Source organism: Halichoerus grypus, chromosome 7, assembly GCF_964656455.1.
Source record: "Halichoerus grypus chromosome 7, mHalGry1.hap1.1, whole genome shotgun sequence".
NCBI classification, from domain to species: domain Eukaryota; kingdom Metazoa; phylum Chordata; class Mammalia; order Carnivora; family Phocidae; genus Halichoerus; species Halichoerus grypus.
The window spans coordinates 140,685,214-140,709,286 of NC_135718.1; the positions used below are offsets into that span (position 1 = coordinate 140,685,214).

General features: G+C 38.1%; 1 protein-coding gene across 1 annotated transcript in view; it reads right to left on the minus strand.

Annotated features, from left to right (window-relative positions):
* Positions 1-24,073, minus strand: part of USH2A (usherin) — a 687,474-nt gene that overhangs the window by 362,458 nt on the left and 300,943 nt on the right. Inside the window, exons 30-31 of the mRNA XM_078078672.1 lie at positions 18,612-18,725; positions 16,485-16,646 (exon numbers count right to left, since the gene is read on the minus strand). Of these exons, the coding sequence (XP_077934798.1) occupies positions 16,485-16,646; positions 18,612-18,725 (276 nt within the window). The remainder of the gene's footprint in view (positions 1-16,484; positions 16,647-18,611; positions 18,726-24,073) is intronic.

The following is a 24,073-nucleotide window of genomic DNA, read 5'->3' on the forward strand; positions in this document are numbered from 1 at the left end:
ATGCAGATAATAAAAATCAAGGAATGAAGGAGGGCACTTATTGTGATGAGCACTGGCTATTGCATGTAAGTGATAAATCACTAGATTCTACACCTGAAACTAGTGTTACACTGTACGTTAACTAACTGGAATTTAAATATATACTCAGAAAAAAAAAAATTAAGGAATGAATGGTCTCCAAACAAAAAAGATAGAGGAATATTCTAAACATTCATTTCTTATTTTGGAAAGGAAGCCATGCAACTGACAGATTTGAGGGTTTCAACAATGGGAGAAAATAAATCAACAAAAACAGAGATTCAATTTTAAGAAAATAGATAAAATTTCAGGGAAATTCTCAAAAGGAAGAACACAGTGGACAGCAGAGTTGGGTGGTTTCCTAGGATACATATATATAAAACACATTCAAAGGGAAAAAATATATATGTAAGTAAGGTGAGGCTTTGTTGGCAGATTCTAGTATTTGTCAATTTTTTTTTTAAAGATTTTATTTATTTATTTGACAGAGAGAGACACAGCGAGAGAGGGAACACAAACAGGAGGAGTGGGAGAGGGAGAAGCAGGCTTCCCACGGAGCAGGGAGCCCGATGCGGGGCTTGATCCCAGGACCCTGGGACCACGACCTGAGCCGAAGGCAGACGCTTAACGACTGAGCCACCCAGGCGCCCCTAGTATTTGTAAATTTAACAAATGAGCCAAAGTTTGGAATTATAACAGTCAACATTTGGAGTGCTGCTCTAGCTCATAATGATTTCTTCAGAGGCTGTATTTTTCTTTCTCTTCTTCTAGTAGCCAGATCCTGCCTTTCTGGCCCCAAAGGTGGATATATGATCCAAAATGGAACAATCAGCCTCCTTCCTCAAAGTTTTTCAATCTGGAGTTGAGGAGGTTGTCCAGCTGTGGGCTAAGAACTCAGAGTTGCTGCTAATTGTGTTCTCCAGTCCATGAAGAAACAAAGATGAAATTGTTGGATTTCTACCACTTGCAGCAAAAAGACTCAGGACTCAGGATTCATAAGTATATTTACTTCGTAAAACCAAGATTGAATAATAATCACTGCTTTTGAAGCATTCAAACTTTTGTCATGGATAAAATCCAATATATCATACAAAACATTTCCAGTGTAAGATAGATATCAAAAACTTAGGTGAATGAAAAAAAAAATTGTCTTTCTGGTTTTATTATTGAATCTTTCCTTTACTAGAAGTAACCTAATCTGTCCTGGTCATTAATTGTTTGTATCTATGATACAAAGATACTATTTTGAAAGTAATTTATAAAAATGTGAAGCAAATTTTATCCTTTAGGGAACTGGAAGATTCATATAGACTCTCTGAAAACAATAAAAATCTGAGAAAAGTAAGATATGAGGAAAGACTACTTTGAATTTAATCTCTGACTCCTTTATTGTTCTTATATATCCAATATAACTAAATTCCCCAAATATCACTGATGTCTCTGTACTGGGCACTTCCCTATATCACTTAAGGCTTTAAAGGTTTAATCCCTCTCTGGCTTTATTTTTAAAGAAAGGGCATCCTAAAAATCTGAGAACATAGGGTCTGTTAATAGTGGTATTCTCCTATAGTTTGCTGAGTTTCCAAATTGGATAGAAAGACAATGACACTAAAGCTTATCCAGATGTGGTTTTATAATGGTGTCACTGGGCTTTACTCCATAATCAAGGACCCTAAAAATATACAATTTTAGGCTTAGTATCTGCAATAAGGTTAATGGAAATCTGCAACAAGAGTAAATACTTCAGCAGACTGTGTCATCAGGAAATATTTAAACACCATTTAAAAGGATTTAAAATAAGTAGATTTGATTTTACACTGACTAATGCACAGAAATATAATACAATAGAGCTGTTAACAAATAAACATAATGCTTTTCTCTCCTCTTTTGCTCATCCTTTGCCATCTGTATTGCTAAGTCCAATTAGCTTCTTGCATTTAAAGTTCTAACCTACTTGCTTTTTCACCTACGAATGGAGACAACAGCTGTGTAGGTTCAGCCGTGACTATTTTGGACTAATGCCATTACTTCAATTATTTATTTTCCAAAACACTGATTCATTCATGCTATATCATTACTGTAAATCCTTCAGTGGTCCTCCATTGCCTCAGAACAAAGTTCAAACATCTCGACATACCTATAATACCTTTGATAATTTGACTCTCACCTTGCCTTTCACTGCTCCTGACCAGCTACCCAGGGCACTCAGGGATATCAAGCTGGGCCCTATCTAATTTTCATGAAACCCCCATGGATAGTGCTGTGCCGTGGACTATTCTGCCCTGGTCCTTAGGCTTGCCTGATTCCCAGGTCTGAAACTCTACTCGAAAGCCTGCAAAAAGTCACTTCCTGTGGTGACACTTTATCCTCCTGATTACCTTTTCCTTTGTTCTCACATCTGTCAGAGAACTCACCACCTGCTGGACAGCATTATATTTAGTTGTGTCTATTTCTGTCTAAGCAATTGAACTGGGAATGATCTGAGGAAAAACGAAAATGTCTTAAGCAGTAATGTAACTTCTAACCTTGTACATAGTAGATGCTCAACAAGTATTTTCTAAATTAAATGAGCTATGTAGTTGAGTGACATGTCTGAAGGGCATTCTTGGCATTTAGAATCTTTATCATGATGTAACAATAATTTGATCATTTCTACAATTAGTAGGACATGTTTGTTGATGATTTGCTATGTTCTGAAAGAGCTGTGAGCACCACACTAACCGTTTTTTACATGTATTATCACATTTAATTCTCCCACTAGGTGCAAAAGTAGTACTATTTCTGTTTTACCAGGAAACCAGGGCTTAGCACCTGTGTGATTCTGCCTCTGACCCTGCACAAATTCTTCCCCTTTGAGTGTGGGTGCAACCTGGGACTATGATGGCATGTCCCTCCCATGATTACCTTACCTTATATGGAAAAAAGAGTTGACCCTGGTGTGCCCAATCTAATTATAATCCCTTTAAAAGCAGAGTTTTCTCCAGCTGGTAGCAGAAGTCAGAGAGATTCAAAGCATGAAGGGGGTTTGATGCAAAAGCGTTTCTTGCTCTGGAGGTGGAGGGGGCCGTGTGGGAGTCTCTACAAGTTGAGCAGCCCCGGGCTGACAGCCAGCTGGGGGACAGAAATGTCACAGCACTAGCACTGCAAGGAATCAAACTCTCCTGACAACCTGCATGAGCTTAGAAGCAAATTCTTTCCCAGAGCCTCCAGAGGAGAGCCTGAACTGTCCAATTTCTTGATTTTGCCGTAGTGAGACCCTAATTAGTGACCCAGCCAAGCCTACGCAAACTTCTGACTTACAGAACTGTGAGTTGGAGCATGGGTGTTGTTTTAGGCTGCTTTCTGAGGCCCCCTGGCAGCATGCACTGCCCAGAGACTGAGTCATGGCCATTAGAATGTGTGCAGAAGTAACATAGGTCACTCCCAGGTCTGGCCCATAAAAATCTCCAACTTACTATCCTTCATCCCCTTCCCTTACCTGCTGCAGCAATGGAGATAAACTCCAGAGCCACCTTGAGAGTCATGTGTAAGAGATGGCAGACCTGACATCTGCCTGGGACCCTGAATGTGCACAGGACTGAAGCTTTGCTGATCCAACTCTTCACTCTCACAGGGCTCTTAACTGAATGACAAGTGAATTTCTAGGGTGTTTCTGCTAACAGAAACTAGTATGTGTGTGTTCACAACATTTAGGTTATCCTAACTAATATACAGAATCTGAGAACTGAAAGAGAAGAATGAGCTAGTCATGTAACTGGGGTACGAGAATTCCAGTTGGATAAAACAGCAAGTTCAAAGATCTGGACAAAAATACAAAATACAAAAAACCAAACCAAAGCAAACAAAATAAGCAGAAACAGAAAGGAAACCAGCACTGTAAAAATAAATGGGAGTAGGAGAATGGCATACAGCTAAGAAAGTAGATAGGAATCAGAAAAGTGTTGTATGCCAACATAATGAGTTTGAATTTTGTTTTAAGATTTGATATGAGGGATGAAAAAGAAAAACTGAAAGATTAAATCCAGATTTTTATTTCCGGCAAAGGGGTGAATACTGCTACTGTTCTCTGAGATGAGAAACTCAGGAAAAAGAACCTATTTTATGGGAGGTAGCAGATATAATGAATTTAGTTTTGGGGACTTGGAGTAAAATGCCTGAAGCAGGAGTGTCCAATATGCAGTTAGAAAATGTTCATTGCTTAGGAAAAAACTTCTGAACAAGAGATAAGGATTGAGTCATCACAGAAATATTGTTGGAGTGTTCCAAGAAGAACTCTGAGATAAACCAATATTTGTGGGTAGAGGGAAAAGATGAGAGGACACGTGAGAACTTGAGCAGTAACAGGAAAGTTGAGAAGGTGGAATATCCCAGACACTAAAAGAAGAACCTCTGTGATGAAGAAATGATCAACAATCTGTCAAAGTGCCATGAACTATAGTGCTTTCACATGGTCCCTGAATTGGGGACCATAAGAATTTTGACAACCTTGGTGACAATGGTTTCAACTGAGTGGTCAGGTATTTATGAAGCCAATGGAGGGGTAGTAGGTTGAATTTTGTCCCCCCAAAAGATGTTCAAATCCTAACCCCCATTACCTGTGAATGTGACCTTATTTGGAAATAGGGTCTTTGCAGATATGATCAAGTTAAGATGAGGTCATATTGAATTAGGTGGCTCTAAATCCAATATGACTGGTGTTCTTACAGGATGAGAGAAATCTGGACACAGGGAGAACAGCACATGTGACAGAGGCAGAAACTGGAGTGATGCAGCTAAAAGTGAAGGAATACTCCAGACTGCCAGTAACTATGACAAGCTGGGCTAGGGAAAGAAGGGTGCCCCCCTACAGTTTTTAGAGGGAGCATTAGCTCTGGTGACACCTTGATTTAGGACTTCTAGTCTCCAGACTATGAGAGAATAAATTTCTGTTATTTTAGGCACCCAATTTGTGTGGGTTTTTGTTTGTTTGGTTGTTTTTTTAGGGAAGCTCTAGCAAATGCACAGGAGGTAAGGAAGCAAAGCAAATGAGCCAGTGGAGGTAAAGACTGTAGCTGTGACGTAAGAAGGGCCAAGTTGGGAAGGTTGGGAGCAGGAGTGGAAGACAGAACTCAGAACCAGGACATGTTTTCTCCTTGTTTGTCTTTTTTCTTCTTCTCCATGTAAGAGTTGTGAGCCTCTAGAAATGCTGATGGAAAGAGCTAGTATAGGTAGAGAGATAAAGAAAAGTCAGGCTAACTGATAGAGAAGTACTCACCAAGGTAGGAAAAGATGATCCAGAGGAGGATTAGCCCTCTGCAGGAGAATGGACACTTTTTTGTTTCCTAAGAGAAGAAGGGGAACACTGATTCTGATGTAGAAAAGCTAATAGGTTCTGTGACAGCAAGCAGAGGAATCCCATTTAGGAGCTTCAGTTTGAGATAGAAAGCAAAGTCATCTGCTAAGATTCAGACAGATGTTGGCAGGGATGCGGAACCCTCCTACACTGTTGGTGGGAATGCAAGCAGGTGCAGCCACTCTGGAAAACAGTATGGAGGTTCCTCAAAAAGTTGAAAATAGAGCTACCATATGACCCAGCAATTGCACTACTGGGTATTTACCCCAAAGATACAAATGTAGGGATCCGAAGGGGTACGTGCACCCCGATGTTTATAGCAGCCATGTCCCCAATAGCCAAACTATGGAAAGAGCCAAGATGTCCATCGACAGATGAATGGATAAAGAAGATGTGGTATATATATACAATGGAATATTATGCAGCCATCAAAAGGAATGAAATCTTGCCATTTGCAACGACGTGGATGGAACTGGAGGGTATTATGCTGAGTGAAATAAGTCAATCAGAGAAAGACATGCATCATATGATCCCACTGATATGAAGAATTCTTAATCTCAGGAAACAAACTGAGGGCTGTTGGAGTGGTGGGGGGTGGGAGGGATGGGGTGGCTGGGTGATAGACATTGGGGAGGCTATGTGCTATGGTGAGCACTGTGAATTGCATAAGACTGTTGAATCACAGACCTGTATCTCTGAAACAAATAATACATTATATGTTAAAAAAAAGAAGAAAATAGTAGGAAGGTAAAAATGAAGGGAGGGAAATCGGAGGGAGAGATGAACCATGAGAGACTATGGACTCTGAGAAACAAACTGAGGGTTCTAGAGGGGAGGGGGGTGAGGGGAGGGGTTAGCCTGGTGATGGGTGTTAAGGAGGGCACGTATTGAATGGAGCACTGGGTGTTATATGCAAACAATGAATCATGGATCACTACATCAAAAACTAATGATGTGATCTGTGGTGATTAACATAACATAATAAAATTAAATTAAAAAAAAAAAAAGATTCAGGTAGGCCAGGGTTTGAAGAACTGTGACAATGACTGAAGAGCCAGTAATGGAGAATGTGAGGCAAAGCTCACTGGGGAAACAAAGATCCAGAGCAAGCATTTAGAAGCCTGTTGGTGACTGGGGAACACTGGATATTAGAATGGCACCAATTTGGATGCTTACTAGGTTTTCTTCAGCAGAGCTCAGGACCCCCAGGTTGAGGTGTAAGGAACACAATTAGATTGATCTAGATTTGGTGGGTTTCACCTTGAATATGTTGCAATAATAACAAGGCAAGAAAGTTAAGAAAATTAAAAAGAAAATATTTCAAGTTATTATGGAGCTACCTTAGAAGGCAAGGAAAGACAGGGTCTAATAGATGGGGAGAGCAGGCGATGTTAAGAAACTGAAAGTTTCAAAGAAGAACACAAATATTTTTAGTGTGAGTAAATGAGTAGAAGAGCTGGAAAATGGGTATTTGTTATTGGATAGTTACATATTTGAACCTAATGTGTTAGACACGGGGCATTTCTAAGTGATGGCAAGGTCCGGGATACTGAAACGAGGGCAAGTAATTTTACCATACAGTTGAGTTTCTTAGAGATGAGAACATAAAAGATATGGGAGGCTGAGCTCTCTAATGGATTGTTTCTGTGACAGATGAAACAACACAGGATCTTCCCAGACCTGGGGTAGAAAAAGAAGAAGGAGGCAAATATAGATGCTCAAGCCTTTACTGAACTGGGGAACAGAAGTAAGATGTTAGCAAAGATGAGGAAAACAGAGAAAAGAACTTCCTTTAGCCAAAAAGCATGGATTTTATAGGATTGGTAAGTACTAAAGGAAGGTAAAAAAAGTCATCATCTGGAATGACGTATGGTAGAAGAGAGTCAGAGGGTGTTGACGCTATCCTCTTGATTTCTGAATTACACAGACATCAAGGAATGATACACATCCACTTAAAATGACTGAAGAAGAAATTCCTACCCTCAGGAGAGATTCAGTTTTCATTTATATTAAGAAGATCTAAGCATTACTACATGAACAGTATGAGGTCTTCTCTAACCACCTCCCACTGAACTATAAGCTCCATGAGGGCAGACCCTTTGCTTGCAACTTATGTTTCCCATTGGCTCTTCAAGGCTCAGAAAAATTTTGAGTGTCTACATTGTAGACACCTGATAATATTCATTGAATGAATGAATATCCCAGATAGCTGTGATTATCTCTTTCCTATTTGTATTATTGTCATGAGATGTATTCATTTTTTAACTGATTTTGATTAGATGTCTATCTTCTCTGATATTTTTTAGGTCTTTGAAAGAAGTCAGGATGTTATTAAGCACAGAATCAAATACATAGTTATAGGTTGAATTGTGTCTCCCCATCCCCTGCCCCGCTCCACCAAATTCATGTGTTGATATTTTAGCCCCCAGTACCTCAGAACGTGACCTTATTTGGAAACAGGGCCACTGTAGCAGTAATGAGTTAAGATGACACCCTCATCCAATATGACTTGTGTCTTTATAAAAAGGGGAAATTTGGCCCAGGCAAGCACACAGAGGAAGACCATGTGAAGATGAAGGCAGTGATCAGGACAAAGCATCTACAGGTCAAAGAATGCCAATGATTGCCAGCAAACTACCAGAGACCAGGAGAGTGGCACAGAACAGCTTCTCCCTCACAGCCCTCAGAATGAGCTAACCCTGTCAACACGTTGATCTGGGACTTCTAGCCTCTAGAACTGTGAGACAACACATTTCCATTGTTTAACCCACTCAGTGATACTTTGTCATGGCAGCCCTAGCAAATATATACAAGTAGTTTAACAAAAAAAAAAAAAAAAGGTACGTATTGGATAATTACATGAAAATTTCTAAGAAGCTACAGGAACAGCCTACCTCATTAAAACTGCTTACCACATTTAGCATATTAATTACTTCTGAATTATGCACCGGTGTTTGTTGTCATTTACTTTAAAATATTAGTTTACTGATTCTCAGTGTTTCTTCAATTTAATCCAATTCATTTCAACTCAATTCAATAAGAGTTTATTAGATGCCAATTGGGTCCTTATTTCTATGATACATACTATAGAGATTATGAAAATAAATAAATACATGATAACTGTACTCAATGAACCTACATTTTGGTTTTGGATCAAGATTTATCCCCTTCAAATAAGTTTTTGTTACAAGATAGAATATATTTAAGTGACAAATTCGTAGGCAAATTATATGAAAGATTTTGTGAATCAAAGGAAAATGTGTGAATTGACGTAGATCATCAAACACATTGTGTGACGTTTTGATGGCAGTAGATAGTGCTGGAGGTAAGGAGAAGACCATCGTTGACACTGGCCAGAAGAGATGAGTTAAGGGAATCAACCTGATTAAATATCAGGGTAAAGACTAGCGAGAAGTCAAAGCTAAGTATTAATAGGTGATAGAGTCCTAAAATATGCATCCTTTATACCAATTTTATCATATATATTAAAATTGTGAGAAAATACTACAAAAATTCTCCTTTCTAATATCTAAACTGTAGAGAATTTGAAAGATGAAAAGACTCCCCTTAAGGAAAAGAAAAGAAAACACTTAAACCCCATGACTGGAAAATAACCACTATTAACATTTAGGCATACATAAACACACATATGTATATGTATACACATATACACACATTTATTTTACTAAAATAGACCCTTATGTTACATGCTGTTGATGAAAATGTTTGTTTTTAACATCTTTCTGCATTATTCAAAATTCTTCTATTGCTTCATAAGCTATATGGCCATACAATATTCCATTAGTGGACATTCAGAAGTTATATTGCTGGTGTACACAGGCCAGTGATTTCATATGCTAACTTTTAATTTCATAGATGAAGACTTTCTATAATTATTTCTTACTTTTGGACTTGGAGAAAGATGTAGATGTTTCATTCTGTAAGTATTCCAATGGCTTTTTTTTTTTCTTTTGCATTTTTATATAGGTCTTAAAATATAAATTAAGCATGTTTCATTTCTTCACATACTGGTACACTGTGAAAATATCTTAAAGTGAAAATAACACTTTGGTTGTATTGTTTACAATTAACCACAACTGATATTTCAACATCTGTACAAGTTCTTTCATTCCATTTGACCCTTTGTTACTTAGTTACTCTTTAAGAGTCAAGCATCCCCTATTGACTGACCCAAGGATCTGGTATGTGGCCAGACCTTGAGCAACTCTCCTGGAGTCTTTGATCACAGAGTTAGTGATCTAGCCTCTTTTCATAATTTAGGGTTTTTTTCCTTGTAGCCTCAAGGTTTCTTAGATTTTTTTTATAATTTAATGCTATATGTCTGTGACATAAAAAGGGCACGAAGTACGACTTTACTTTGTAATAGAGAGGCACCATGACTCATAGATGAGATCATTGCCTTACCTGAAAACCCTCATATGCTCTACCTTATTAATACTTGGCCTTATGGATTAGAACACGAGCATGTTAACAGTATCCTCTCAATAATATTACTTTATGTAAAAGGAGTGATTTAGATGCACTGCCCTGTGGTATTCAAAAATGCAAAATTCCAGAAAATATCAAGGTTAAAGTGAAGTTTTGTTTTGCTAAGAAAGGATCTTTTGTAAACTATCAGTGTGAATGAATATAATTTAGCTCAAATTTGTAGAGAATTGATAAGGTTCCTTGTAACGCTCGGTTAGAAGTACCTAACTTTAAATGCTTTTTATTGTGTCATAAGCAATACAGCTTCTTCTGCAATAAATTTCTCATCGTCAGACTTAAGTGTTTGGAAGATTCAAGATAAACATTTCTGTTTTGCTGTTTAAACATGGTTTTTTTGACCTTGGCAAATGAGACCAAAAAAAAAAAACAGACCTAACAGTTTTTTGCACTTTTCAGTTTGGTAAAGATATAAATACTTACTATCTAACTTTACCAGATATTCGTCTGCTTTTCCTCTTTCCTTTCCTTTTCTGTCTCTGTCACATGCGCTCTCTCTCTCTCTCTCACACACACACACACACACACACTCACACACATGCACACACACATGCACTTCTTACATTGCTGTTATCCTGGCTTCTTTACTGCTTTAGCCTCAGTGACAGAGGCCCGGGTCCTGATGAGACAGCAGTGGCTAGAAATCGGCCACTTGTATTCAGTCATAAGACTACTATAGATTTATTAGATGATACACTTGAAAATACATGAGTTTTATGGTTTGGTGTCAGTATCTCTTCTACATTACAGAGTCCTTATTGACCTTTACCCCTTTGGAGTTCTAGGAGTTATAAGCAGCAATGGCTTAGGTAGGTTCACCAACAACAATTTGTGTCATAAAAAAAGAACTGTCCAGAGGGTTCACTATTCTTTCCTTACCAGTTCGCACAACTTACATAAACGTCCTTGTCGCGCCCATAGTACACTTCTCCCAGCTCACCATCTTGCTATCCTTGTTTCCGAAAACTTCGTAGGCTTCTCGGAAACATCTCACAAACTTCTTAAAGATTGCCAGTTTCTGGTAGGGTGCTCATTTAAAATGAGAATGATCTGGTTGGCTACAGTTTGGATAGTCATCATCAATCAGGATGCTATCTAGCCTGAACTTTGAAACAATCCTGGGATGTTGAACAGTCTCACAAAAGGTTTCTTTTTTTCTACCTCTTTATGAACATACTATATACATACATCTTAAGTAGTTCACAATAGCTCTGTTGGTGATATCAATATAGGTCCTTCAATCTTTCAATAATGTTTTTAATCATGAGCTTTAAAGCACAATTGTTTTTACCTCGAAATTCTTAAAAATCTGTTATGGGACAGAAATAAGAGATTAATGGAGATCTTGCAAAAAAAGATAAATGGCACCACCAGAATACCACAAAACTGGGGGAAAAATTAATTGAACCTATACTTTTGATAAATATTTATTTTTTGCAGAAGAAAAATGCATACTAGTTTAAGCTGTCATTATACTAACCTACATCCTATTTTTCATATTATTAGTAATACATAATGTGGTAGTTTATATTCAAAAATAAAACTAGAATGTATATACCTCATGTATTTATCCAGAAATACACCAAGGTTACTATGGTTACGAAAAATCCATTACCTTTGAATACAGAATGAAAAAGTTTGACTTAAAGTGTGTGCTATTTATTATAGCAAACATCAACAGCCTTCGGGAGGTTCTCTAACTGGATTCATTTTTCAGTGTCACAACTGACCCACCATACTACTAGCTTATGGCCTATGCAAGGCAAAAAATTTGAACTGTATGCATTTTTAAATATATTTTGTACTAACTCAAGGTGCAGCAATGCCTTTGACTTTTAATGCTTCATATTTAAGAGAAAGAAGAAAAAAAAATTCAAACCACTGAGATGCTAAGTGCCTTCTGAATTGAAATGCATTTACTTTTTCCTGTATCCACCATGGCAGCAAGATCTATTTGCTACACACAACAGAAGAATGTGTTCTATGTGGGAACTTAAGAGGAAGCTACAAATGAATGGAGTAAGAGTGAGGGAAAGAAGGTTGACATTTTGAATATTTAGGAGGACACATTAAGCCAGGTTACTAAGGAAGTTTTTGATAGGGTAGAAGACAAGGAATTTTACATAGTGCAGATGATTACAACCAGGGAAAACAGGGTATAAAACACAGCTCTTGAGGAAGTTTCAAAATTATTCCTCACCTATTAAATTTTTGCTCATTAGGCTGTGATCAGCTGAATCAAAGCACAATACAAATCTCTAATAAACATGCAGAAAGCATGCCCTATACCTAGTAGTTCAACAGGCAAACAAAAATAAAATAGTATTTGTCACTTGCAAAATTATCAAAGATTTAAGAATATAACATGCCCGGCTGATGAACTTTTCTGGGAAACAGTACGAAAATGTATATCAAATATTTCAGAAAGGTTCACTACCTTTGACTTAGTTGTTCCCCTTTTGGGAAGCTAATAAACAAAGATTACATACAATAATATTTGTCACCACATATTTAAAAGAGAGATAAGTTAGAAACTTGAACTCTTTCAAGTGGTTAAATGCATTAGCATACGTTTGGATGGGATATGATGTTAGTATTAAAATATTTCAAAATATTTTCAGGAAAAATGCTTCATAAAGTGGGATACAGTCATAATAAGGAAATATGCCAGGGTTCAACATTATACATTACAGATCAATTTTGTTAACATGAATAAGGTACTAGAAGGAATTACATCTTACATTGAGCTTCTACTGGTATGGTGGGATTATCATGTATTAGACATCTGGATGTTTTAAATTATCTTCAATAAGCATATAGTGGCTTTTATAATTGAAAAATATTATCAATTATTTCTCTAATCCATTAGACTGCATCTTCCATTCCTCTGTCTCCCTATGAACTGTCATTTCAGCACTGAAGAGACCCATTCTAATAGCCCTCAACTCTCACTATTGCTGACAGCACCAGCCCTCACCAGTGGAAGCTCCACCCGCAAACCACTCTCAGCATGGACAGGAGATTAGTTCACAAAGATCCTGACACAAAGATGAGTAACAAGTACCAATGACATCATGGACGCATCTGATGATGGAACATGGCACAGATGCAGTGTCTGGAGAGGCTAGAGCCTGTTCAAATGGCCAGGGCAGTTTCCTCTAATCAGCCTTCTCCTAGCTGACTTTAGACAGACAGATTCCCTTTCGCATTGTACCTTCTTGCGATTCCTAGTGGACAGGTAGACTTTGAAGACCTAACTGACCTGAAATTAATGCCTATTACACGTATAAAATCTTAGAGTTGAAAGGGCTCTTAAAGGCCACTTTCTTCAATCCTCACATGATTTGAGAATCTACACAGAAGTGGGCATTCAGCCTACGCTCATGGTAGAGAAAGCACTCCCTTTAGGGTGCTCTTACGTACTGAACTGTGTTCCCCCAAATTCATATTTTGAGGCCCTAACTCCTAATGTGACTATATTTGGAAATGGGACTTTTGAAGAGGTGATTAAGGTTAAATGAGATCATAAGGGTGGGACCCTAATCCAACAGGACTGGTGACCGGGTAAGAAAGGGCTGTGCACACAGGAGAAAGACCTTGGGAGGACATGGTGAGAAGGCAGCTGTCTGCAAGCCCAGGAGAGAGGCCTCAAGAGAAACCAAACCTGCCAACACCTTGATCTTGGACTTCTAGTCTCCAGAACTGTGAGAAATAAATTTCTGTTGTTTAAGCCAGCCAGTCTGTGGTATTTTGTTATGGAGCCCAAAAAAGAATAATACAGGTGCTCTGGGGTTTGCAATCAGGTTTTGGTCTCCCTGTCAGCATTGTTGGGAGGAAAAATAAAATCATATGTAATAATTTGTAATATTTCTTTATGTTAATCTGTAATGTTTACATATTATGTAACATTCACATGCGGTGTAAATATTTGCATATTTACACAATATATTTATGTTAATATATTAATAATTTACATATTTACACAAAACATTTACACATTATGTGAATGTGTAATAATATATCATATTTATTTATGTAAAAAATAAGATAATATGTAATAATTTGAGCAGCAGAATGTGGAAAGAATGAAAGCATGGACTCTGGGGCCAGACAGATCCAGATTTGAAGTGGTTCCTCCAATTCGGATTAGAATTTCTTAACCTCTCCGGGCCTCAGATTTACTAGCTCTAATGTTAGAACAATCATGCACAACTTTGAATCCCATCATAAGGTTCTTGGCTTCGTTTCTCTCCTTCGTGTTGCAGTCTCAATGTGCCTCATATCTTCTGCCATTTGGGGATGAGAATGGCAAGAAATACAGTTGCTTATTAGAAGCCAAGAAGGCCATAGGAAAAAAAAAGTACTACCTAAGATTTAATCTTCAAAAATCTACATAAAAAATGAAAACCATTAAAGAATCTATTATCTCTGTAGCTCGAGAAGATGGTTGTGGGCACTACAAAAATATTCCACTTTCTTTACATTAGATTATATTTGGGGGGCATCTGTTGTACTAATCCACTATGGTAACATTTGCCAAGATTTTTAATTGCAGACCCCAGAGTCACATGGTTCTGTTGCTGATTCCATCAAACAAAATACAGAATTAGCATCATTTTGGAAGTAGTATTGGAGATAAATGTGAATTCTGGCCTCCCGTCTTCCCCACACTGCTCATCTTCTGGCTGTGCACAGTGTCTGTCACCTCAAATGGTATTCACGGTTTGCAAATAGTCGAGGCTTACGTTTTGAGACCTGCTATCAGCCACACAACTTCCCTATGGACTGGGCTAGCACTCGTGTCTACCCATGGAAGGGATCTTAGTTCCTTTTTCTACCTTTCTTTTTTCTTTTCTCTGTCACTTTTTCTTTCCCACCCTACTCCTACCCTCCACAATTTCCCCTTTGCTGGCTCCTTTTTCTGTTCCCAGCAATCACCTGACTTCATTCATTCATTTATTCAACACTGTCTATACCCACCCTGTCCTGGAGATGCAGTAAAGAACCAGACACTTAGGGTCATGTGTTTATGAAGCTTAGGGTCAGAAGGGCAAACTGACAAGTAAATAAGCAACCTTATTCAAAGACAGCACAAAAAAAAAAAAAAAAAAGAGGGGGCACAGAAGTTTCCAAGGAGCATACCTGCGTCGGATCAACTCATACTTGGGGCATCAGAGAAGGCTTCTCAGAGGAAATGTCTGTACTGGGCCTAAAAGATGTGTTTTCCTATTATGCATGATGCTGATATTTTTTGGTCCTACAGAAGTGTTTTATATTAATTATTAATTCGTGTGTATAGTTCATTCCATGATATGTTTTCATTTCTTTTGAAGTAATTTCTCTGGTGTATAATATTTAATTAAAATAATGCTTTCAGACATTGTTAGGGCAAGATGAATCTATTTTTAAAGTTTAAAATATGAACTCTGCATTCTACAGGAAATAAGAGTATTCTCCTTACTAAATGCTAAGAACCTGTTAGGTGTTTTATTTATAGCTCCAGTTCTCTTTAGAGTCTTGAAAATTGTAGTTGTTCCCATTTTGCAGATTCATAAACTAAGTCTCAGAAGTGAAGTAACTTGTTTCAAGACCACAGGTTCTTCATCACAGCCAGAAAGCACGGATCAGTATCAAAATCCCACTCATAGGCTGTGTGACTTTGAAGACGTTCCTTAATCTTTCTCTGCCTCAATTTCCTCATTTGTAACCTGGGGGTAGTAATAGCACCTACCTCCTAGAACATGTATTACAGAATTCTATCCAACCTCAAGGAACAAAATATTAAATTAATAGCTCTTGTCCCTTGAAGGTTCTCGGTCTTGAAAGGACACAAAAAATGTAAACCCTGAGGATGCCACTAGGTAAATGCCATAGCCCTGTCCACAAATGCCTCATCCCTGCATCTGTGTGTTTTCCCCTGAAGCCATGAACACCAACAGAGGAGGGCCAGTGTGCCGCTGATTCCCTATTACAACCTTAGCACCTGGTATTAATGTGGAGGACTGAATACATAAATAATTAATTCTGCCTCTGCCTCTCCCTGGTTGTGACCTTTCATGAAGAACGTCATATCTCTAGGCTTCAGTTTTTCATCAGTCAATATTTGACTCATGATGTCTTGCCAGATAGTCACATATAGTATATAAAATACTATACAATATATAACCACTAAAATTACTACACAAATAGAAGCGTGATTCAGATACTAGGCAATAAGACATAATATAGGCTTCTTGGGTTTTACAAGGTTTTCAGCAATTTACCTTATTTTACTCAAGTGTCGTCACACGTTACAATACGATTTCGGCATATATACTGTTTCTTCTCAAATGACCCAAAATTCAGACGACACTGAGTCACACATCTGAGTCTTAATATTATCCTGCATTCATGAGGATGTTAAAGTAGTTAACTTGTGTGACAGTGGAATTTGTTTGAAATGACATTGACTCAACCGGGCATGGTGAGTGTGACTAGGGACCACGCAAGGGGACCAAATAAGAGGAGACACAGTAAGTACCCCAATTTTAAAGACCACATTTTCAGACAATTACAGACTACAGATATCTGAAATATACATAGTCTAACACAGACTAGAACTATTTACCGATACCTATAGAAGTCTTACCTGTGGCTGTGTAGTTCTTTCCACTGCCCGAATAGATAAGCATCCCATCCATATATAAAGAGTACTGAGTTATAATACCATTTGCTTTTTTGGGTGGATTCCAGGACAGTAACAAAGAATTGGGAAGAGATTTGGCTACTGGTGGCTGAACTTCCTGTGGGGCTGTGGAAAAAAAAAAAAAAAAAGATTTATGGAGTCTAATTTTAGTTTACTTTTCTAATTCAAACTTTTCAGACCTAAACCAATAAATCATGAAATAAACCTGAAATCCGATGCAGAGAAATATTCCTGATTCGTGGGCAGCTTGTCAATAATTGCTTTAGGAACAGTACTAAATAATTGTCCTGAATTTATGAGAATTTGCCTTAATGATGGATGGGGAGTATTACACTAGTTCACTTGACTGATGCTTGCATTACTTCATCAATACTCCTTGAAGTATTATTAACCCATACTCTCTACTTGGGGCTGCGCCTGTTAAAGCAAATCGAACAGATGGAGTTCCTACCCTTGAGGAGCTTTTGATCTAAGGTGGACAATGCTGGTGAGGGTGGTTCATAATAGATACAAAAAACCCTATGTGTTTCTGTAGAAATAACCAGCAAGTAGAGAATCAATTGAATTAATTATATATGAAAACAACATTGTGTGTAAGTTTTTGTTTTTTTTTTTTCAAATAAGGTTCTGTTCATTTTCTGTAATGGTGAATAAATCGGAATCACAGGAACTAAAAGTTTTAAAATATTGACCCTAAAAACATCTATGGTTTGGTACATTGGCAGTAACTTTAAGAAAAAGCTAGAAGTTGGGAATTCCTTAAATAATGAAGAGGGAATGGTGAACTGGACCAGTAGGAATCCCTCTGGGATACAGCTGCGAAAGTAGGTTTGAAGGGTTCCAGGCAAAACCTGGACAGAGGGGGTAGGGGGTATTGAGAATATAAGGGCGCTTGTCCCATACTGAGGCTGGTGGAAGCATTTGTAAAAGGAGAGGACCAACACGTGGATCACGTGGCCCAGCAGAAGCAATGCCACAGTAAGAGAAACAGTGCTTTTCTCCACAGGCTAGACTGAGAGAACCCTGAGAAAACATGGATGACGGGGTCACTGATGGCGTAGCCCAGGTGAGGAGGCTCTTGTTGGGGCAAGGTCACATGAAGGATTTCACAGACCCCTCTATCCTGTTTCATTACATGGGCCATTGTCTTTCTCTTTCATGTCTTCTGCGTGAGGTGTACTTGCTAAAGGATTTGCAGGAGGGAAGGGAAAAAGAGGGAGCCAGGAAGGAGATGGACAGATGCTGAGGGAGAGAGACTGGCTGACTCTTCCCCCGAGGATCAAGCTTTTCAATTTCCTAAATAACTTGACAACTAGACAGAAGAAATGTGTAATTCCTCTCATCCAGGAGAGAGAAATATGAAGTAACAATGCTTCAAATGTTTGGAGGGCTGTTATTTCTTGAAGTGATGTGTTCTGATGCTTGAGCAAAGCTTTCACTTTGGAGTGCTAAAATATTTTCTCTTTCTCACTGCCTTCTAAACGTATGCTTTCTGAAACATTAATTTATGCCAACAGTTTGTAAGTTCCAAGTACAACAAAAATGAGACTTCAGTCAGAAGGAACCGAGCAGTGATTAATAATGCCTCAACCGACATTTGGAGGCTCCATCATACTGAAATAATTGTTGCCTGTGCTGGTGTTTAGCAGTTCAAAGAGACCATGGAAATCAACCGTTTGATTCTCAATTTCATACTGTGCCGTACAATCAATTCTTTTTAGTCAGACTGTCTCTAGATTTACTTCTGAGCCATAGTAAAATGAGGAAGCTTTCATTAATCTTTCAGATGCTTCATATTAATGACAAGGCTCTTGCATGAACAATGTAACAGCAATTAAAAAGCCCATTAATCTGCATTACAGCTATTAAAGATGCATGTCATTAAAGGGTATGGAGTTTGATTCATTTTCGCACCCCCCCAAAAAATGGAGCAATTATGGCCTGGCAATGCACTTTGTCATCAAATTAGGTTGGGGTTTTCCAGCAAATGGCCTTGCAGCATTTAGCTCTTCTCCTATTTTATTATTCATAACTGAAATGTGGAAGTCAAGACCTTTGAAATTACTTTACCTTCTTGTGGAGTAGAGATGTTCAATGCCTGTGAGCTCTCGGTACAGCCAGCCAAAGTGCAAGCAGTTAGGGTTACCGCATAGTTTTTGAAGGGTAGCAAGCCTGTCAATATGCCTATAATAAAAGGGGAAAAAAGGAGGTTTGCATGTTTACTGTAAGTAGCTATAAAGAGCAGTGTGTGTGTGTGTGTGTGTGTGTGTGTGTGTGTGAGAGAGAGAGAGAGAGAGAGAGAGAGATGTAGAGACACAGACACAAAAAAATATGCCTCTTTAATTCATTTGCCTGCCCCTCTGCTGATTACAGAATGGAGTGACTAGTAAAAAAAATTGTGAGACCAACTTATTGTTAAAACAGCTTAAAAGAGCATTTTCCCAAATGTGCTCCTCAGAACATTAGTGCCCTGAGACGTTCACCTGTAAAAATGGGTTTCCATACATAGTTTGTAAAGCAGAGCACTGTGTATCTGATAGTTAAGATGCATATTATCCCATTCTAGGATTCTAGACCTCCTGCAGAATAAAACTATTCCATTTTCTCTAATCTAGCATTTTTCAGCCTTATTCAACGAGAGTCCTTTTTACATAGCATCTATTAACACACTTTAGGAAATGCTAATCCCAAGAGTGGTTTCATTACTTTAACGGTAGGATACACATATACAAACTACTTGTTCATGTTACAACTAACAAATATGCAAATCAACATAGTTGAACAATTAGCAAATTAGATAATTATGCTTTTGTGCTTCTCCTTGCAAAATTATTAGTTTATTTAATTAAGACACCTGTCTTAAACAGAAGTGGTGCACATGGAAGTGTTGAATTAACCTGGCTTGGTGGTGAATATATAAGATTTGTTCAGCAATTAAGAGTACCTGTAGAAATGAAAGCACATTTTGTTTACTAAATGTTCATAATCAAGGCAGAAGCTCTTTATTTACTTAATCCTGGGAATTACAGAAGTATCAAAAATATAATTTGTGTATTTGCTCACCATTGTTTTTTTCTGTTGACGTTTTTCAGAGTTGCCTTTAATCCTAACCACATAGATTGGTCAACACTCTTATAAAAAAAAAATGGTCCCAGTCATGGTATCCCTTTATATTGTAAACCTTCAGTAGCCTAGAGAATGTATTATTATTTAAATGTGCCAATATTGGTAACAGCTTGGGCATCCTTCAAACATAAAATTTAACATATGTATTTTCCTATTTCCTCCCCTAAAAGAAATTTTTTAAAAATCAAACAAGCAAAGAGCAGGATGAAGCAAAGACCAGAGCCATTGTCTACTTGGGCACCTCCCACGTGTCAGTCCCCAGTAATGGCTGCGAGTCTTCATTCCAACAGCTCCCCAAGCATCGCCCTGGGCCCCTGAGCCATCTCTGCTGCACTTGGCACCATCATCTTAACTCATGGTCAAAGAAGACATTGAGCCAGTGACCTAATACACACACACACACACACACACACACACACACACACTCGCATGACTCCCTCATGCCAAATTCAGCTCCCTCTAATCTCGAATCCACCTCATGTCCTAACTTTCTGCTCTCCTTCATTCCTGCCGTGGTGACTGTTATTTCTTCTTGAACTTCCCAGACCATGACCTGCTGTCCAAGTTCACTTTAAGAAGTTATTTCTCCTTCCACTAGATGTCTTAAAAGAAAGTGTGCATTGCCACCTACGCATCCTCATCATGCAGTGGTGAAGTGGTCAAGAGAATAGACACTTGGGCATGATTTCCTGGGTCCAAACACCAGTTCTGCTACTGATTTGTGGTATGGGCTTGGACAAGTTGTTCAGATCTCTGTGCCTCAGTTTCCTTATCTGTAAACATGTAATAACAATACCTGTCTTGAAAGAGAGGTCTCCGTTCTCATCTGTGAGTTGGGGATAATAGAGTACCTACCTCATAGCATTACTATCAAGATTCAATGAGTTTAGGAGTATAAAGTGCTCAACACAGAGCTGTGTAAGGAAAGAGCTCTAGCAGAGGCTGTGTCAGTCCACGTTACTACTGCAACCAAGTTTCCTGCTCGCACTGTGCTACTAAATCCTGATTTTTATCTTTTGAAGATCACTAGTAATCTCTAAATATCAGATCAAGTAACCTTCCTCAAATCCCTATCTTCCCTCTACTTATTGGACTTTGACTCCCTCAGCTCCCTCTGTGCCACTGAATTTCCCAAGGTGTTTTCCTCAGCTCCTGAGAGCTCCTTTCTTTCTTTGAACTGATTGGCTCATCTTCCCTCCACAGTCCTTTAAATAGCTTTTGTTTTACAAGGTTAGGGTCTTCAGGCTTCTTTCTTCTTCTAAACACTTATTTTGTGAACTCATCAAGCCCCATCTCCCATTTGTATGTACAGGCTTCCCATCTCTCCCCAGCTCTGGTTCTGCATCTCTACCTGCAGGTCGTATATCCCACCTGGATGTCCCACTAGCATTTCATTCTCAATATGCTCCGATCCAGACTTGACAGCCTCAACTATTTCATAAACTTCGTTTTCCCATTTCTCAACGTTTCACCATAATCCCAAAAGTCCAGACTCAAAACTAAGGTAACCTTATGTGATATGTTCTAGCCATTTTATCCTTTGAAAATATTTGGTATTTATCATGTCTTCTTATTGCCAAGTTTGAATCTACTGAAAGAGTCTAAAATAAGACAACCTGCATGTCTGAATGAATATAATGCCATACTAACAAGAAATGAAACAGCCCCTAGAGAGTGAGACTTTTAATCCTATAGCAAACAAGAAAAACATCTTGGGATATAAGATTAGCTTCCTTTGTTCATCACTTAAGCTATGTGACATATGTAAAAAGCATTGTCTCTTAGGGACGGTCATGATTTAGCTGGGGCACAGGAAAACCATGTCCAAAAAGACACAATGGTTACATAACATATAGGTTGGTGCTCTTACATCTTTAGTAGGCAGATGCATAATACAACCAGGTAATATTATCGTTGAGAAACATTATAAAAGTAGTTCCATTATTTTATAGTTTTGAAGACTGGCCTTACAAAATACCTCATCCTGAGACCTTATTTCTTTCCAAATCATGGTGGAAGTACAATAGGAGAATTATGACTGTTACATCAACTTAGCAAGAAAGGTTTTAATGTAGACTTTAAGAAGGACCATGTCAAACCAGATATGGAATTCACATTCACTAAATGGTCTTCAGTATTTTGTTTAACCTTACTTGCCTTCACTAAAGGCATTACTTTGTATATATATATATGTGTATTATGAAATTCCTTTGCTAAGTTTTTCCCCCTTAAACCTTAAGAACCTTAAAAAACAGCAAATACTCTCAAAACTTGCTTTCTTCAGCTTTGTGCTTTGATAGAGAAGTTGACCAAATTGTATTTCATAGAAAAATCCTAAGATTCTTGAAGAAAGATGCTGGAGAGAAACTAGATCATCTTTTAGGCCATTCATCAAAGTGCTCCCATTTCCCATTTCAGGTGAAACAATAATAAACACTGAGAAATGAGAGTGGCAAAATAGAAAAAAAGAGAAAAAGGAAGAAAGCTGATGTTTTGGTTCTTGCCAACTTCAAATCCCAGGTGGAAATTTTGGATGGTTTGTAAATCACACTTTAAAAAAAAATGTGCTGTACTTTCTGAGGCCGAGGTGGTATATCTTTCCTATTTCTAGTGGGGATCTTGCTCATAATGTTTTGTCTCAAAGAAAAGTTTATCATAACATTGGAATCATTTTTCCCTAAATATAGATTAGTATTATCCACTTCAATAAGAAGAGTAATATAAAGATTCATCATTTTCTTTTTTTTTTTAAGATTTTAGTTATTTATTTATTTGAGAGAGAGAGAGAGAGAGAGAGACCAAGCAGGAACCAGGGAAGGGGTGAGTCTGCTGAGCAGGGCTCCATCCCAGGACCCCAGGATTATGACGTGAGCCGAAAGCAGACGCTTAACCAACTGAGCCACCCAGGCACCCAAGATTCAGCATTTTCTCTCCTCTTGTCAGGTTACAGTGAGTGGTTGGGAGAGGGCTGGTCAACCAAGTCATCTTCCTCAGTTCAGACCAAAGTCATCCTATTGCCTGAGACATATGGTTTACATCTTGTTTCTCAGTATGGAGAGTTTATGAGGATGGATTAAAGTTGATGGTTACAAGAAGTTTTGCTGTTACCAAAGAAAGAGAGTAAGTATATTCTTTCCGGTACTAATTAAGATAGCCTTTCTTGGATATATCCATAGATATCATTGAGTGACTGACCTAATGGCCTTATTTGAAGTGTCAGAGTCTTACTTAGATTATACAGTCTCCAGGAAAAAAAAGTAGTACTACTATGATAGTATATCATCATCAAAAAGTATTTATCATTTCTTCTTCTCCATGTTTCTGGGAAAGGTGCTATAAAATACATCTGATCTCTATGAGGTTTCTAATCTAAGAAAATATTAGAGCTTGAAGGCTCCTAATGATAACAGTAATACATAGATTAATACATAAATCAGAATCCTTGCATATATGACAAATGGATAAGGGCATTTATAAGATCCAGACTTCCTAGTCCCATGTGAAAGGAGATCTAGATTTAATTAAAGACAAAGAGGAAAAAAAGGATAATCTTTGAAAGTATACATTTTAGTATTATATTAAAAAGAATACTGAAAAATATATAGTGGGACATATTTTCAAAGAAATCCTAAGCAGAAAAATACTGCATATATTCTGCGTCCATAGAAAACTGAATAAGAGAAAGTGGGGTAATCTCCCTTTATGACACCTGGGGTATTTAAAATAAAGAAGAATCTCCTGACAATAAGAAATGTTAAGATCGGCTGGGATATGAGTCTCTTTCTTTGAGAGACATCACAGAGGAGCCTTTTTTTCCCTTTGAATTTAAGACTGTCCCTACCTCTAGGCCAGCCAGATGACCTCTCAAATTCCCTTTCAGCCACAAAACTCTGTGAAATCAGAAAATGGTCCCAACCATGTCAGGAAACCTGCCAGTCCCTTTTGATAATGGAAGAGGATGAGCTGAAAAAACATTCAATAAGCATAAAGTAAGCATTATTGATGTCTTAAAAGTGTTAGTATCCCAAGAAACACAGGAGTGTTGGTAACCAGATTAAAATCATTGGCACCAGCAGAACACTCACTGCTAAGTGATAATGCATTTTGCATTAATGCTTAACATTGAGAAATCCTGACATGCCACACCAAGGGAGTTTGAAGTAAAGTAAGTATATTCCCTTTGAATTGCAGTCCTGTGGGCCTCGGTGCATGCAGAAAGCCCAAGCTGAAAGAATAGGGACGGGGACCTCATTTCCAGGAATAAAGCACATCGCAGTAGGACGTTTCAGAGTCCCGGTGTATATGGCTCCAAACTCTGTGCTCTGAGGATTTCCACCTAGCAGAGGGCAAGAGCCTTGTCCTGGAGAACCCTGAAATTTAAAAGTCCCTCAAAATGATCTAGGGAA